This window comes from Brachionichthys hirsutus, chromosome 9, assembly GCF_040956055.1.
Source record: "Brachionichthys hirsutus isolate HB-005 chromosome 9, CSIRO-AGI_Bhir_v1, whole genome shotgun sequence".
NCBI lineage: Eukaryota > Metazoa > Chordata > Actinopteri > Lophiiformes > Brachionichthyidae > Brachionichthys > Brachionichthys hirsutus.
In genome coordinates, this window is record NC_090905.1 from 4,397,459 (window position 1) to 4,415,786 (window position 18,328).

At 41.8% G+C, this 18,328-nt stretch overlaps 2 protein-coding genes and 1 pseudogene across 2 annotated transcripts; 2 read left to right on the forward strand and 1 right to left on the reverse strand.

Annotated features, from left to right (window-relative positions):
* Positions 1-993: 993 nt before the first annotated feature.
* On the reverse strand, positions 994-4,359 carry LOC137899460 (N-acetyllactosaminide beta-1,3-N-acetylglucosaminyltransferase 3 pseudogene; annotated as a pseudogene).
* Positions 4,360-5,271: 912 nt separating this feature from the next.
* Positions 5,272-8,417, forward strand: LOC137899188 (cytochrome P450 2J4-like). Its single transcript, XM_068743208.1, has 9 exons — positions 5,272-5,503; positions 6,112-6,274; positions 6,361-6,510; positions 6,610-6,770; positions 6,968-7,144; positions 7,251-7,389; positions 7,524-7,711; positions 7,864-8,005; positions 8,242-8,417. Exons 1-9 carry the CDS (start codon positions 5,303-5,305, stop codon positions 8,415-8,417), a joined length of 1,497 nt encoding a protein of 498 aa, XP_068599309.1. The 5' UTR covers positions 5,272-5,302.
* Positions 8,418-10,692: 2,275 nt separating this feature from the next.
* Positions 10,693-18,010, forward strand: il23r (interleukin 23 receptor). Its single transcript, XM_068743808.1, has 16 exons — positions 10,693-10,753; positions 10,865-10,979; positions 11,320-11,492; positions 11,816-11,939; positions 12,017-12,183; positions 12,471-12,607; positions 12,688-12,901; positions 13,001-13,077; positions 13,321-13,522; positions 13,617-13,820; positions 14,425-14,523; positions 14,783-14,938; positions 15,978-16,118; positions 16,255-16,342; positions 16,651-16,741; positions 17,253-18,010. The coding sequence occupies exons 1-16, from the start codon at positions 10,693-10,695 to the stop codon at positions 17,883-17,885; spliced, it is 2,682 nt and encodes an 893-aa protein (XP_068599909.1). The 3' UTR covers positions 17,886-18,010.
* The last annotated feature ends 318 nt before the right edge of the window (positions 18,011-18,328 follow it).

Sequence of the window (18,328 nt, forward strand, 5' to 3'; positions counted from 1 at the left end):
TTGTACTTTGCAACAAGAAAGATGTTTACTCAGACTTGAACATGTTTGGAAAAGCTACAGTTGACTAAATTAGGGACGTGGAAGTGCAAAAGCTTCAGCTACAATCCTTCTCTTAAAATATAAACGCTGATTCATGAGCACTATTCTCTGCTTGTTTTTGAAATTCACAAATATATTTATATACACATACATGATAATGAATTATCAACCTGGAAGACCACATATTAGTGATCACCAGGGACTTCATGAACAAGGGTGCAAAATATTCCTTAAAACAAGTAGCTTTGTTTTTAGTTTACGTCCTTGTGAACGTGGACTTTACAGATTTTAAATAACAATTTAAGCTGTTAAATTAAAACATTATATATATATGTGTGTGTGTGTGTGTACTTTCGAGGAAGACAAGATGGCAACATGACAGATTCGTTTAAGGGACGCTTTTTTATTTCTCGCCAGGGGTCGTGTCCATTTTAAAAGCAGCGTTAGAGGAAGGGGCTTCACTGAGCACAGCTGAATTTACATCATTGTGTTGTGCAGCTTTGCAGAAGACAATAAATAAAATACTTTCTTTGCGTCTGATACATTTTGCTTTATACGGAGGGTTTCATGTCAATTCTCATTCTAAGGCCCTTGAAAATGAGAAGACACACTGTGGTTATTTCCAGTGTTAAATATGGGTCCAACCCGAAGTTAAAGTAGATTTAGTCGTAAACTAGCGCCTGTTGAACTAAACATATGCGGCATACGTCACGAAGCCGATGCGGAAGCGCGTCGGACTCATAGCGTCGCTGCCTTTTTCATAGTATTTCACCCTTTCCCGTCAAACAGAAGTAAACATGACTTTCCAGACACTCTTATCGCCCACTGTGACGCGTGACGTCATGCGTAATACGGACGGGGTTGTGCTGCTTCCGGGCGCATTAGTCCTGAACGGCTGCGCCAGCTGCGCGTCCGGATTCTCCGGAATGCCCTCCCCGTGCGCGCCGCTCGGCTCTACCACTCCTCCGCGGCCCTGTTCGAGTCCTCGCCCGCTACGGCGCAGTCCAGGCGCTGAACGCCGGGGAGCGCCAGGTCCCGTTCGTTCAGCTTCTCCAGGAACGAGGAGAGCAGTCTTTTGTTGAGATGGTCCGTCAGGGTCCTCTCCTCGACGCGGTCCTTCGCCACATCCCCGGCTGGCTCCACTTCCTCCGTGTCCGTGTCCGTGTCCGTGTCCGTGCGCAGCGGCTGAGGAGCCGATCTGGAGCTCAACGACGTCCCGGCGTCCGCTCCAGAGTCCGCGTCCATTTGAGATATTAAAGTGTTTTGCAGAATGGCGTTCTCCTGCTCCTTCAGCCGTTTGCTGTGGAGGCCCCCGGTGGGAGTTTGGGTTCCAGCCGGGCTGTTGGAGGGCTCCATCCTGCGCGTTATGGCGGATTGGTTGCGCTGGCAGAGAGGTGGCGCCTCCCCGTGCGCACGGATATTACTGCACCACCGACAGTGGCTGCGTTTACATTTATTTAATCCGATCAGAGTTCGGAGTAAAATTATGATCGGATGCACTGTGAATAGCAGAAGCGCGAATAACTGACGTCACGGACATGCGCAGTCTTGGGCGGCTTGTACCGAAATATCGGATTTAAGTGTTTTGATGCACATTGATCGAATCATCAATCTGTATCTTGATCGGATTGAGTTTGATTGGGGCCAGACTAATCCGATTTGGGTGTGTACATTCAGCATTTTTATTCCGATCAGGCTTTTAATCCGTCATTCACGGGCCGTGATCTAAAGCAACATTAGTGTGTATTTTGCCTGACAGTACCTGAAGTGTAAACCTACCAAAATGAACTCTTGGAGGAAACACATTTCAGGTTGGGATCATTTAGTCTGTGCCATAAGAGATACAAGTGAGGTGGGGGGAATCTGTGCACCACCAACATCTCTCTATAATAACAAGGATCGTGTGCATCTATTTTCCTAGAGGGAATGTGAAATCCTAGAGTACTCACACCAAAATGGGAAGTAGGAGAAAGTCCTGCTTTGGCCAGACACATCCCCATGTAAACATCATCAATGGGAAGAATGGTAATAGACCGGGACACATTATATATAACTGAAGCTGTGTGGCCCGACAAGAGGAAGCCCCCACCCCCACAGTATGGGGGGTATGAGTTTGGTTTGTGCACTTGAACTGGAATGAAATATTTGCTCTGTGACCACCTCATGGGTCGAGCATCTTGAATCAAATGGCCAGTAAAGAGGTGCTTGCTTCCATTATTATTCTCAAGGCTTTGGAGAAAGTCCACCATGTTGTCTGGGTGGGCGAAGACGTCGTCGTCACCATTCAGCAGGAAGCGGACGTTTGGGCAGCTTCTTTCCATCCATTCCAGGAAGAGGATCTGCTTCGAGGTGAGGTTAAAGAGGGAGTCCATGAAGTCCCACTGGAGGACGTCGCCGTACTGGCGATGCTCCAGCTCCAGGAGTTCGTTCAGTCTCCTTTTCTCAAAACCTGAATCTGACGTTCCAGATATGAAGAGCCTTCGAATCCACACGCCGTTGTATGACCGCTCTTTAGCCCAGGTTTTGCGCAGCACCTCTCTGCGGTCGTAGTTCAGAGGAGAGCTTTTAATCACCAACAGAAGGAAGACCTCTGCTGATTTATAAGGTCCTCCGCATTTGTCCGGAAGGTCCAGCAGCATGGGGAAGTGGCGACAGTGACGATGGTAGAGGAAATCCTTGATGCCTCGAGGAAGAGCTCTGAAGCCTCCTATATTATGTAAAGATGTATTTGGTTGGCATCGTTCCCAAGGGTGTACATAGGAGTTGTTCTGGGGTGCCTTGGCTGGACTGTCTTCGCTCACGTTTTGGAAAACAACGATCTTTTCATCATTTTTTGAGAACTGAACAAGGAAGAGAGGAGTTCCCAAAAGCAACAAGACAACTCCTGTTTTGACTCCTCTCAGCATTAGAACTCTGCAGTCAAAAATGAAAAAAAGGTTTTATCATTAGCACGGAAATAAACGATCACATAGAGGAATAATGAGGTGAATAAATCTGGATTATAATTAATATGCAGAAGATGCTAAATGATATCTCTTTTCTCTGCTTCCTTTGATTTTACCAGACAAGGGATTTCCTGTCATTCTAATTTCAAGAACGGCACAAACAATGTCTTTGAATATGTAGCTTGTATTATATTGTGTAGGTATTGTGTGCTCTGTGCTCTCTTAACAGTTTGTTATTTGTATGAACCATGTTCTGCTGAACCGTCAAGATCATTCTGGCAAAAGTACAAAGAGTGTTGAGAACGTCGAGTCTGTTTCAAGAAATGAAGCCAAAGCAATTGAGAAAGATTTTCGCAATTTTGGATGCACTATTTGTATGGGAAAGGAATTTAGTTTTGAAACATGGATGAGCAGTTTTGGGAGAGATATGCACTTTTGTAAGTGAGATATGGCGCCGTGGTGAACTGTAAGAATGTTTTTACAAATGGAGCTTTGAAAGTGTAATTTCTGTTTCAATGAATGAACCAAACAAATTGAGAAAAACTGTAAATCACTCATCTCTTAAACAGTGGATATGTATTTGTAGGTTTTTGACACTGTGAGGGGGTTGCTTTAATTTTAGTTTGTGAAAACTGCTCAATTTTACATCCCCAGTAAGTGACATGACACTGTAAATGTTTTCAGTGGCTGAAGACGATCTGATTAACATGAAGGAAAATGAAAGTCAAATAATAAAACTGACTTCTAAGACTGTTAAATATCGTATTTCCTCATTTCTGTTCTGAAAAATGTAGGTCACGTTTGATAAAACAAGGACATCAAACTACTGCCATTAAAAGGAAATTACTTTATTTAAATGCTGTTGAATTTAGATTTTTTTTTTTCTTTTATAATTTCTCGCAGCTTTCAAACACCATATACTGTATGGGCCCTTCTGTTCGCTCAAAGCATGGGGAATATTCTTTGATTAAATTTTCTCAAGGGCTTTTACAGTTTTACAATAATAGTGCATCTATTGCACTATTATTGCATTGCATTCACGCAATCCCTTTCAGTATCATCACAAAAAAAATTCTAAACCAGAATTTACATTGCCCAAAGAAACAAATATTAAGACATAATTGATAAGCTTTAGGTCTGTGTTATAGAATATAAGATCATAATAAATGTGATGGTGCTTTGAAGGATGGAGGAAAAGTTTTCATCTCACCTTCAAAACATCTTCTAAATCAACTTTCAAACGAGCGCAGATGTGTAAAATATATGGATCCATTATTCACAGAAACGTGTAGCTCGTAATTAAATTAGGAAATACATACCTGACAATATTAGAAGATCTACTTGAGCGCTGCAAGGTTATTCCCTTGAGTCCCATTTGACTGTGTCTGATGAGGGAGAATATCCACAGAGGGTGTTTGTTGCTCTCAGTCTTACTAACAAGGCTGTCTCCATGGTGGGAGAGCACATCCTCTTTAAAGGCTTCCAAAAGTCTGCTGTGTGAGGCACGTTTCCCGGAAGGCTGACCCACAGGAAAAATTAAATGACAGTCTTCTAAAAATGTTTTTAGATCCTCTCCACAGCACGAGTAAATCTTTGAGACTCAATTGTCGAAAGAAAGGAATTGTTCAATAAGTGAGGGGTGGTGCCTGAAAGCAGGTCATCATGACTTTATATTGAAAAAGAGCAGAAATATTTCAACCTTGCTCTTACTTCTGCTTTATCTGTACTGCGCCAATGAAATGTAAAAACACGGATATTTACTCAATCATATAATTAATCCATTTACATTGTTAAGACGTAATCATGCGTAATAGCAACCTAGTCAAATAATTGTGATGTTTACTTAGATATGTGCGTGCTCAATTATAACTATGCTTTCAAGATTCATTCACTATTAAGCTTGGAGTCAGATCTCTTAAAAGTATGCTTCTGAATATTCTCACATGTCTTCAACACTGAATGTTCTGTTCAATAAGCCTTGTCATTTGATTTCTGGAATCCAAGAAGAACTTGTTGTCCAGGTATCTGAGGACTGGAGAGTTCTGGTATGTTCAATCCTGACAGCTGAACATTTTCAACATTCAATAATAATAAAACAATTAAGAAGTCACATTTGTTGTCGCATTGTTTTTAGTGACTAACTTATTATATTATATTATATTATATAGAAGATAAATGCTGAATTTAAATTCTTGCTTTTATTTTGGAGGCGGAAACTATCTTTGGAAACTACTTTGATACTTTGACGGCTGTCGGAAAGCACCGTCGTCTATCGAGGTACGGTGAGCTAAACTACCGTGCATTGACGACACGAACAAATGGAGGCGGTATACGGCCTACTCGGCTTGGTGTGGACGGACAGATGGACTGTTGCGTTATTTTTCTGCGTTTTTCTGTTGTTGGCTCATATTTTGAAAAGTGCAACCCCGAAAAACTTCCCCCCTGGACCGAGGCCTCTTCCTGTTATTGGTAACCTGCTTCACGTCGACCGCAGCAGGATCCACTTGCAGTTCAGAGAGGTACTTCAGCGATGAGCGGATTATCGCAGACCTTCCGTAACTTAACAATAAACATTTAAGCTTTTTTTATTTATTTTTTTTGTCTATTTTATTTTGAAGTTTAGAAAAAAAAGTCGTTCCTGATAATTACTGCTAGCTTAATGACTCTGACTATTGTTGCACTATTTCTCACGCTTTAGAAACCAAACAATGTATTATTAATTGTTCAACAAAATGTATTATAATCTGCATATGAACAGATATTGAAAATAGGAATGTGCAGCTTCATAGAGTTTGAGTAAATATTTGTTCTGGGTTCAACGCCCTTTGAAAGGTAGAATGACGCCACAGGCTTTGATTTCGTGAACTTTGAACTTATGTGTCACACAAAGCGTGTTTTCAATGGCTGATGATGTCATGAAGGAGAGCAAGGAAGAATTTGGGGTTGCAGAACTTTTGATTTTCTGGAGCCCACCTTTTAAAACCTGAATAAAAAAACGGTATTTTAGGTTTCTCCTGAAGGTTTCTTATCACGTTGATGCATGACTTGTTGAACATTTGGACTCTGTGCTATAAAGGAGAAGGAGACTGGTGTTGAAATTTAACACCAGTCTCCTCCTTTTGTGCAGTTTGCAGAGAAATATGGAAATGTTTTCAGCCTTCGTCTCACCGGGGGAAGGCTTGTGGTCATTAATGGCTACAAGCTTTTCAGAGAGGCTCTGGTGCAAAGAGGAGATGATTTTATAGATCGCCCCGTCATACCGTTCTTTGACGCAGTCGTTGGAAATAAAGGTAATAACTGTTAGATTTTAATTGTTAGTATTACACGTGTTTCCAATTAATTCTGCTTCCCAAATTTGTCTTTGTTTCCGTGAAAGGTCTGTTGATAGCAAATGGCAATCCGTGGAAACAACAGAGGAGATTTGCTCTTCATACACTCAGAAACTTTGGCGTTGGAAAGAAGAGCCTGGAGCCGTCCATCCAGGAGGAGTGCCAGTATCTCATAGAAGCATTTGCCCTCCAGAAAGGCACAAAACCGCATTTTTCAACCAGGAATTATACATTTTTTAGATATTTTTAACTCCTTATGAGGCAGGAGTGTTTGATCTTTCGTCTTTATTTTGTAGGAAAGCCTTTTAATGCCCAGACACAACTGAACCAAGCCGTCTCCAACGTCATCTGCTGCCTGGTGTTTGGCCACCGCTTTGAGTACACTGATGAGCAGTTCCTCTATATTCTGCAGGCCTTAAATGAATTCATGAAATTGCAGGGAAATGTCTGGATCCGGGTCAGTCTCATTTAAACACGACACTGAACTCTAATCGTTTTGAAAAGTCTGGATTTATCTAGAGAGTCATGTGTTTCGAATCGAGTTCATTTAGTAGAAAATCCAAGGAGAGACGGCGAGCAGTGGCGCACCTCAAAGTGTCTGTGGTCATGTTGTGAGCTGATGCCTAATTCTTTGAAACCCTTCATCCTCTGTAGGTTTATAACATATTTCCCTGGTTGATGAAGAGGCTGCCTGGACCTCACCAGAACGCATTTGCTCTGATCAAAAAGGTATTTGACTATCTTGAAATCAAGGTCAGAGAGCACAGAGAAACCTTCGACGCCTCCTCACCCAGAGACTATATTGACTGCTTCCTCGCTCAGATGGGAGAGGTGATTTTATTTTTTACCTGTTCTTTCACTTTGAATCCCTAACCCCCCCCCAAAAAAAAATATATCACCAAATGATGCCAGAAACTGGATTTTGTTTTATTGATAGCGGGAGGACAAAGAATCTGGTTTTGATTTGGAGAATTTGCATGTTTGCACTCTGGACCTGTTTGGTGCTGGAACTGAAACTACTACCACTACTTTACACTGGGGCCTACTCTACATGATCTACTACCCTCGCATACAAGGTGTCTATATGTTCATGAGTGCCATCTGTCTCAACCCCTGCTTGCTAACTCTGTAAGCGTCCGGACTTGATTTGAGGATGTCGGGTCTCACTGCGCATCGTTCTGCACACTGTTCCTGTTCTCATTGTGCACAGAGAGAGTCCAGGCTGAGATCGATTCTGTTGTCAGTTCAAACAGACAGCCGTCTGTGTCTGACAGAGAAAACCTTCCCTATACGAATGCCGTGATCCACGAAATTCAGAGAATGGCCGACATCATTCCTCTCAATGTGATCCGTTTAACGGTCAAAGACACCACGATCGACAAGTACACAATCCCAAAGGTACATCCTTCAGACATGTTTTTCTCTTTGTCATCATTGCCGCTATTATTTATTTTTTGTTGTGATTATATTTCTCTTGTTTCTCCCACTCTAGTAAATAATAAAAATGATCATTTTTATTTACTGCTTCCTTTTTATCCCATTTTATTCAGGGCACAATGATCATGGCCACGCTGAACTCAGTCCTACACGATGAAGTGATGTGGGAAACTCCACATTCCTTCAACCCGCAACATTTCCTGGACCAGGATGGCAAATTTAGGAACAGAGAAGCCTTCCTTCCTTTTTCTGCAGGTTAGTCAGGAGGTACATCCCTCAAAAGCCAAGTTCTACTCCTGTGAATGAAGTATTCAGCCCCTTGCTGATGTCTTCTGTGTTTTCATCATACTGCTGATTACCAGCAGCAGAGTTGTTAAGAGGTCGGGTTGATTTCTTACTTATTTTCTAAATTATTTCACACTCAGCGATGCAGTAATTAATTTGTTGTAATTGCATAAGTACAGCTCATCTGGTGGACTGTGTGTCCTCAGGTAAACGTGCATGTCTTGGGGAGCAGTTGGCCAGGATGGAGTTATTCCTCTTCCTTACTTCCCTCCTGCAGAGGTTTTCTTTCTCAGCATCTGATGGAGAGCAGCCCAGTCTGGAGTTTAATTTCGCAGCCACTCGCAGTCCCAAACCTTACCGGCTCTGTGCTGTTCCACGATAAACCACGGACTGTCCCAAGCAGAGCAATCATAACACTATAACTAGCCAAGTCTTATTTTCCTGGTCATTAACATTTTCATTTTAATGTAATCTACTGAATTCAGATACGCATGAACGTCCTTTAAACACTACAGATAATTAGAAACCCCCAATATTTTCCTTCTTTCCTTTGCAGATTGTTTTTCTAAATCCTGACGTGTTTTTGAAGTAAATGATACTAATATTTTACACTGCATGGCTACACTGTGTCTCTCATTTTGACGAGGACACAGGGAGGCCTATAAGCAATTTGAAAATGTACAAAATGCAAAGTCATTTTCATTTATATGATGTGTTTTTGACTGTACAATTGGTGAATGTTTACGGTGAACATAGATCACTGTCCCCTGGTACCAGCTATTATCATTTACCAGCTACATTTAATCTAATTCCAAAGGCCACAGCTTTAAAACAATTCACCTGTTGATTAAAAGGTAACCCTTCACGTCATTGAACTTGCAAAACAGGCCTTTCTTTTAAATGGAGACTCCTCTGTAATTCCAACTCATCTGGATTCACAGTGTCATGAAATGTTGAAATCCCTCCAATTAAGAGCAGAAAGACTAACTTGGAAGTTAAAATGATGCCAGTGCTTTAGAACTAACATAAGAAATCAAGATATCAACCAGATAACTGTGCGTCCTCTGTGGAACTGCTTTGGCCTGTATGTAAAATGGTACAGGGTCATGTGATTTATTATTCTGCAGGACGAGCCACTCAAAGAACTTCATGATCAGCCAGAAGTTATTTTGGCTGAATGGGTGATGGATCTTTGGGACTGACAAAGTGAAAAATGTTTCAAAATAAAAATCTAAAGTTTGCAAAAGTATTTACTTTATTGGCGCACCTTCGGCAGCAATTATCGCCTCAAGTCCTTTTGACTTGGCACACACACCTCTTTCTGGGCAGTTTCTTCCATCCTTCTTTGCAGGACTTCTCAAGCTCCATCAGCTTGGATGGGAAGTGTTGGTGCACACCCATTTTCAGATCGCTCCAGCTGAGGTCCAGAGCCCCGTAGAGCCGGCTTTTAATCAAGGGTGTCTCTGTACATTCATCTTTCTCTTGATCATAACTGGTCTCCCAGTTCCTGCCTCTGAAATACATCCCCATGATGCTGCCACCTTTGTTCCACCCTAACCCTTTGACTGGATGTTTACAATGTAGAAATGCATTATTATCTCCTTAAGCATTGGTTGTTCCAGCCTATAAAGAGGCTGTAAAAAAACAAAACAATTTATTTTAAACCTATTTACCATGTAGAAATAATAAATATAGAGAGTAGCACTTTTAGCTATTTGAGCTCAACTGAACATTTTATGTAAATCATGTCAATTTGGAAAAGTAGCAAACCTCAAACTTGAGGTCTCTCTTATCTTCAGATCATCAGTCTTACTTCTGTTGCATGTTCGGAATGGAAAAAAGCAGTGAAAGGAAATCACAAAAACTGATGCATCTTGCCAAAATTTCAGTCTTTGCTTATTTTTCTCCAAACAGTCGACACTATGGAACCCTGAGGGATTATAAATGTGAGACAACTAAAAGGATATTTAATGACCGGTTTCAGGCAAAACGTGCTTGTTTTATGAACAAGTCTATAAGAGGTAACGTATTATCATCAGTCCAGAGGCAGCAATTTATTATTCTTTAATGCGTTAGATCTATTATCTATTGGCTGAGTTTGCTCTACTTTTTTACTGTAAATAGATTTTATTTATTTAGAAAAGTTACCGGTGGCATGTTTTCAAAAGTAAAGGTTGATGTTTTTACATGTTTGGTTGATCATTGCTAACAGCAGCACATTTTCTTTTTTAGAGCAGATATTTAAAGTCAACTGAGCCTTTGTGGTGATTAAAAACAGGCAACTGAAGAAGGTCACAAAAGCACCAGAGGCAATGTGTGGTTTCTGTTTTTGAAAAAATCCCACCAAACTAGGTCAGCGGCCTAGTTTGGTGGTATTTCATAACGTGTTTCATTTGTGCTGCAGACATCGATTAAATGCATGTCTCAGAGCGAGTCATCGGAACAAGGCGAAGCCATAAGTAAAAACTCGTGGTAGGAAAACATTGACTCTTCGAACGCGGCCTGACAGCGTGGCATTCAGGTGAGCTTTATCCAAACATCTGTTGATTTGATTTTGGAGTTTGTGGAAAAACTACTCGATTGAAAAATGACCTGTTCTGAGAAATAGTGTTAAAAATATTTTTAGTTCTTCTTACATCTGCAGACACTAACCTGAGATGAGTCCTCATACAACCGTCCTGAGAGTCTTTATTATGTGTGCCAGTTTTACCATAAACTGTGAGTATCTATCTGTCTGTCTCAGAATGATTTATCTGAAAGCATCAGTGAACGAGGACTGTAGAAAACGAATTCCTCGGGATTGAATGTTTGCTGATGTTTTCTGGACAGGTTGCGGCGCCATTTGGTGCGGCTCGCTCACCACAGAACCGCCTTCACCATTCATCTTGGGATCGAACCTGACAGTATACTGCAACATCACAAAATGCCAACGGATCAGGGAATGGTAGAAATTTACTCCGATGTAATACATTCTTACAGTACCAAGATTCAGTCATAAATAGGCTCTGCTAGCGACGTATGAATCCGTATCGTGGTGCGTGATTAGGTTCTGTCCCTTTTAGTTTATTTATTAGGAGAACTTGGACTTGCATGTACTGATACGTGTTGTCATAGCAACCAGAACATGTTCAGTGTGCCTTCATTCTCTGTTCACCTTTTGCCTTCTGCATCTTTACCTTGCAGATAGGTGTTTGGTGCTACATTATTGCCCTAACATCATATATAACCCCCTTTAAGAGATGATAAAAATGTTATTCTCTGATGCAGTTCTTACTGTCTTCCAGGTTCACAATTTCTCTTCAGCTAAATCTTAAAACTGTGGCTCAAAAGAAAATCAGCTCCACTACAATGGTATTCAGTTTGCTCGACATTCGGATGCCTCAATCGACAGTACGCTGTGAGCTACAGAGAGGGCGAGACAAATATGTTGTCGGCGGGCTATCCCTGGAGGCCGGCCGTAAGTACATTTGGCTCTGCTGTCTACGGTGAAATTTACAAATAAAAAGGAATTGAAATAAAACCCTGTGGGAATGCCAAATACCGTCAAAGTACTGTGATACTGTGGCATCAATTTGAAATAGATGTCTCACTATTTTTGAGAAACCTCATTTTTTTGTGATATTGTTATTTTCATTAAAAACAAATTCAGTCATATTGGTGGAAATGGGCTTCCATACATTTCCATAGGTGCCAAAAACACATGTGTAGTTTATGTGGTTCTTGGCAAGCAAACAAATATATTGACTTCTATTTCATTTGCCATTCTTTTTGCTCTTCGAGTTCCTCCAGACAAACCTGAACATGTTATCTGTGAAACACAAAGGAGCTCAGATATAATCGACTGCGCGTGGGAGAAGGGACAGGAAACGCACATCCCGACGGTCTACAACATTTCAGTCAACAGGTAAGTATGGTGCATGATGTGCTATGTTTTCTCACATTTTACAACACTAACTCTTTTGGGGGGGGTTTTATTAGCAGAGAAAATAAGACCAAGATACCATCAGTCCAGATCCAGGATGTGGATAAAATCGCCATACGACGAGAGCTGATGGACGAAGACGCCAAATACTTGCTGACTATCACTGCTCACAATCACTTTGGTGCGTCACGGTCGGATCCACTCATCCTCCGCGTGAAGGATGTAGGTAAGTTCTCATTTCTGTAATCTTAATGCATTTGCACACACGCAAAAAGAAAAGATCTGATAAATCAAGTATTTTCTTGGGAAATTCGTTATCTGTTCTTTCTTCCTTGACTCTTTCACCCTCGCTTGCTGTGCGGAAGCCATTTCTCTGTTTTTTCTCATAGAAACACCATTGTTGCCGTTTACGTGAAAGTTGTTTCTGTGACAAGCCTTGACCTTTGTTGTAGTTGCAGTTTTTCTATTTGTTTGTTTTGAAGTTGATCACTCCCATTTCCTTTTGAATTGTAGTGATACCAGAGACTCCTCGTATTACGCTGGTTAAGTTTGGGGAAGAGTCTGCAACAGCCTTTCTCCAGTGGGAAACCAGCGACTCTTCAGAGCAGCTGAGCTCCTATGTCAGGCTCCGCACAGAAAATGGCTCCTGGGTAAAGTGATGTCACGTCAAATGGAGATCGCTTTATTTAACCCTGCATCGCGTGTGACGTAGTTTGTCTGCTTTTTCCAGAATGTAGGACAAACGACACAGCTCGGCGAGGGTCGGACGCAAGTGGACCACCTAAGATTTCTGACAGAATACGAGTTCCAGCTGACGACGTGTGACGCAGCACCGGGACGGACGCATAACAGCACATCCAAATTTGTGCCAAGGTCAGCGACCAGAATAAGGTCATACTGCAGCAAGTGGAGCCCATCTGTGTGGGCGAGAAGCCCTAGAAAAGGTATGCCCACAATTCTTACAGGAAATCTAATAAGAATAGCGTTTGCTTTCGTTGTTGATTATGTAAAACACACAATTTTTGATTAAAACTCGTCTTTAGGCCCATCTGAGCGGTTACATGTGTGGAGAACTTTGAGCAGGCAGACGCCAAATGAGCTGCTGCTCGTTTTGTGGAAGGTAATGTATTGAATCAGCGGCCCCGACATTGATATTGATTCGGTCCATTTTGTAATACAAAGGCCACAGATTAACAGAGAATTCACACAGACAGCCTACGTATGTGACTTGTTGACTGAAGGGAGAATTTGCGAACAAGGCTTAAATATAGGTTACCTTGATTTACACGAGGACAAAATGCTCCCAGCCAAAAATTGTAATTAGATTATGTTGGAGAGTAATATAATCGGACTCCTTTCCCAGCCTCCGTCTCCAGAGGATTACAGTGGGGAGGTCCAGCAGTACAACATCTTTTTGGGTGAAGGCCAGGAACAGAACGTGACCTGTAGCGCTGCTTTGAGCCAGTGCTTAGTTCAGCTGCCAGCAGGGGTCCAAGCCCTAAGCATCAGTGCTTCCACCTCACATGGGGCATCTCCACCCGCGGATGTGCCTCTCCGATACTCAGGTAAACGTAATTTAGGCACTAACAACAAAAAAAACAAAATTCAAAGCATTTGCAAACTATAAATAACAGACTTTCCTGGGTTCGAGCTGTTTAGGGGAAGCGGGGCCTGTTTTTAGAGTGTCGGCTCCTGAAGCTGATGGCAGTTCTGTGTCGGTGTCCTGGTCGTGGCTGCGGGACAAACACTGGCCGACGCCGAGAGGACAATTGTTGCACTATGTCTTAGAATGGACCAGGGTACCAGCGACAGAGCTGAAGTGGCGAAAGCTGGCTAAGGATCTAAGCAGAACATCTGTCACTGGTACAGTACATTTATTGTTCGTGCAGCCTGTCTGCCTCTTATTGTCTGATGTTATTGAGCTATATCAGCTGCTGCCCTTGAATCTGAATGATGATAACATGATTTCTTTTCCTGCTAAACTGAATTTGGGTCTTTCTCGGCTTATGTTGCATCCTTCCTCCACCTTTCATGAAAAGCGGGTCAGTTTTCCTGTAACCCTGCTGACAGTCAGCAGATGAGCGGAAACATGACCTCCTTAGAAAAATCACTAAAGACATTGGTTTTATCTGGCGGCGATGTTGTCTCCTCTTGTGGGAATTTAGTGAATTGCACCAGTTTTCATTTTTACCTCCACCAAGGAGGTTCTGTTTTTGTCGGTGTTAGATTACATAAAAACTGCTGGATGGATCTTGGTGAAAAAAAAGAAAATCTGAAAATGGTCTGTATTAGATCCCATTAAAGTTTGAGAGCGATCCGAATCTCAGAGTGCTTTTCTAGTAAATACTTTATATATACACATCATGGAAAAATCCCTTAGAATAAAACTGACAGCCTTGTGAACACGTCTGAATGCCTGTTAAATATAGTGAGAGTTGATGTGTATTGTTCCTGTGGTTGTTTTCAGGTCTGACTGCAGGCGTGAGGTACAATGTCTCCCTGTATGCTGTCACCACCAGAGGCGTCAGTGTTCCATCGTCCCATCTGATCTACTCCAGAGAACAGAGTGAGATTCCCTCCTTGTAGTAGCTTCTTCCTCATTACATTAAATAGAAATATGGCCCTCATATACACGATCGTTCAAAAGTTTGGGGTCACTTGGAAATGTCCTCATTTTTGACAGAAACGCACATTATTTTTTCAATGATGACTTTAAACTAATCAGAAATACACTCTATACATTGCTAATGTGGTAAATGACTATTCTTGCTGCAAATGTCTGGTTTTTGCTGCAATATCTACAGAGGTTTGTCACTGTGTTTCAGAGCCAGTGTCTGGTCCCAACATATCAGTACTGGTCCATAATGCCAGGCGGATCTGGGTCCAGTGGGAAGAGTTGCCTGTATTCGAACAGCAAGGTTTCATTGTAAACTATACCATCTATCTCCAGACACTGGACTCCAGCAACACTGAAATCAATGGTGAGCGCTGTGTTTGTTTGTTTGTTTGTTTACTTTTGTAAATTTCTTGATCAAATTTTTTTTTCATGCTGTGAGCACTACTAAGGGCAGGAACGTTTTTTTTTTGGGGGGGGGAGTTGTAGTTTTCACTCGCACCTTGGTTTGAGTTCTAGGTTTGAAAGGAAGCAGGTCTTTGCTGTGAGCTGTTTCCTGTTCTTGTGGGACTCTTTTAATCAAACACACATGTGGGAAAACACGTGCAGTAGTATGCACATTTTATGTTTTAAAACAAGCCAGATACAATTAGATAGTGAAGAAGAGTGTGCACCCAGCATTGATAATCTCCTCCCATGACCCTTTGGTGCGTGTGCAGGGGTTTTCACCTTGACCTTCCATGCAGGAATGTGGTATGATTCAAAGGTTTTTTTTGTGATAAATTACATATTCTAAAAGTCAGAACAATAAAAAACAGAGCCAGAGGAGAGAAGAAGATGTTAAGAGGAAGAAAGGTCATCATCACGCAATAATTGTTGTCAGTTTTGTTTGACTTACTAGTGATGATTTGTAGTGGAAAAGGTTGGTGTTACAAACACTGGCTGTCATCATTTTGACTTCAGTTAACCATAGAATTGTCTAGAACTGGTTTTGACCACAAACAGGAAACCATGTGGCTCCATGTGCACACATGCAACTGTAAAGCTGTTACTAACCGGCCCTGCTTCATAAATGCAATATAGAACCCCACTGAAAATGAACTGGGTGTTTTCTCTAATTCATTTAATCAAAGGTTAATGTGAGTATGTTGTGTATCTCCTCCTTTTATGCAGTTACAACATAATGGATGTTCTGAATCAGGTGATAGCCTGAAGGTGGAGATGCAGCAGCAGCACTTTGACAAAAACACAGCATCTTTAGCTCTCCTGAAAATTAAAGCATCAGGTGGAGTCAGCTTTGAGCACAAAAACATCGCACCGCAAAGTCCATTGACAAGATATCCTAAAAGCAAAACATGCACTAACTGTGCTGATTTAACAAAGAACCCATGACTGCTTGTCTCCAGTGACCGTCTCCGGCGCCGGCCCCAGACACAAGTGGCTGGAGTGTCCTGAAGCTGCTCTGGCTCTACAGATGACTGCATCCACCTCAGAAGGAGAAGGTCCCCTGGGGAACCGAATCTCCTCTCAGCCTGCAACCCCTGCAGGTCAGACACTGATTGCTCCCATTCAAAAAGGCTGTTGTGTCAAAAGAATTTGCTTATCAACTTTCTTTTTTTTTTTTAATCCTCTGGAAACCACTGTATTAGAAGTATATATCTCCCCTTCTTGTCTGTCTTCTAGTTGGCCTGGTAGTTGTGATTGTTTTCATCTTCACCGTCTTTATGGCAGTCATAGCAAACCTGATGTGCTGCAGTTGTGTGAAGGAAAGGTATTATTTAACATTTCTATTTTCATATCTTTGTATTGGGGTTATTTAGATAGTAAGCCTCACTTCTTTTCACTCCGGTGATGTTTTACTCGTAAGCGGGATGGATGCTGCTGTGGCTGCTTTTATGAAATCACACAACAGGAACACATGAACACACGAGCCTCAGTAGTCAAAGCTGCTTCGAGCGATGCGGTTTTATTATAACAACACTCACTCTAAACTTTGCAAAGTTGGTGTCACAACTGAATCAGACAATAATTCATTATCGATATCAGAAAAAAAGATGCATGTTCTGTTTCCTCTGTCAGGATCAAGCAGAAATGTATATCCTGGAGGCCGGCCTGGCTTGATGAAAACTTACCAAAACCAGGAAACAGTCTTGCTGCCAGACTACTGAAGGTATTCAAAGACAGCAAATGATAGAATTTTCATATCCAGCAAAATGGGATTTCTAGAGGACTACAGTGTGCTGATGTTTCATGTGCCAAAAAGGCATCCCTGAAATCTATTTGGCTACCTCAAGCGTCACTAGACAGGAACTTCATTTGAAGCCTGATAAGTATTTTTGAACGTTTAATTTTGTTTCCAGCGTATACTTTTGAGGTACCCCGTTTTTTGGACGACTATAGGTACCGTACTGAAATTTTATTTTGTTTATTTTTGCTTCGATGTTTACATTATGACTGTCTTTTCAATATTCTTATTGGAAGTCTCTTCAGATAAAAGCATCAGCTAATTGGATGTAAGGTTTAAAAAAATGGGATGTTGGTCATCCAGTCAATGAGAAATGGTGAACCAGTGAGATTCCTGTTTGTGCTCATATACCTCCTTAATGACCGATCTTTTTCCAACATATGTGTTTCATACTCTGCATTTGAAATATAACGACAAGGTTTTGCTTTATCTCCAGCAGGATGGAAGTGAACCAAACTTCTCTTGCACCTACAGCGATCCACCGCTGTCCCCCATTCATTTTATCTCTCAAGAGGACATGCATCCTAACACCCAAGGTGAAATGTCTCGGCTTGAATCAGAGACGACTTTGCTAGAGTCAGATCCTGGGACATTGCTCATCAGCCAGGTGGAGCATGTTGGCTACAAACCCCAGGTTGCCATGTTGGCTCCACGTGAAGAGGAGGAGGTGGTGACAGAAGAACAGAGGGACATGCATACAAGCGGGGATGAAGACAAATATTCAAATGCATTTGGAGATTTACTTGGACGACTTCTACCTAGCGTGGAGGTGAACCTTTTTGATTCACCTCTTGGACTGACTCTCACTTCTGATGGCAGGCGAGTGTGGCCTAAAACGTCTGAAACCACAAATGTCTCTAGTGGAGGCCTCGTTCTGATGAGTGGATTAAGTGAGGACAATGTGGGAGCAAACTGTCCCTCTCCGTCTTCACGGCAGGGTGGACTAATGACTCGGAACACAGCAGACACTCGTTTATCTCAGTTTACAGTTACGACAACACTGACTGGTGCTTATTTCCCTCGGGTAGCTGCTGTTAGCGACAGTGCAACCTGTGGCGCGCAGACATAGGAGGGATGATGGGAGTAAAACCGTACCAAAGCATTATTCTGGTGGCTTTGTGTCACCAGAGGAAACCACTGCTTCTGTAACTGTAATTACTTTCCTTAAAAAAAAAACAAGTAAATAAATGAAAAAAGATTAAATGGAATCAAGTCGCTTTTCAGCGTGAGCTGCTTAAAGTCTTTATTTTGTGGCATCTGCGTGTTTATAATGTTAGCCATCATGATTAGTGAGTCAGTGAGAAACTTTCCCAGACTTCACACAGGAAAAAAAAAGGTTGGTTGGGGGTTTCCTTGTTGCAGCTCATATCTCAGTGAGTGTCGATCAAACTGCTTCCAAACGTTCATTTTTACTCAGACGTGCATCCGGCTGTGTTTAGAGGGCATTTGTAGCACTTCCTGAGTGTTCTCTCACTTCCTCATTTCAATCAGACTGTCATAAGGTTTTCTGCT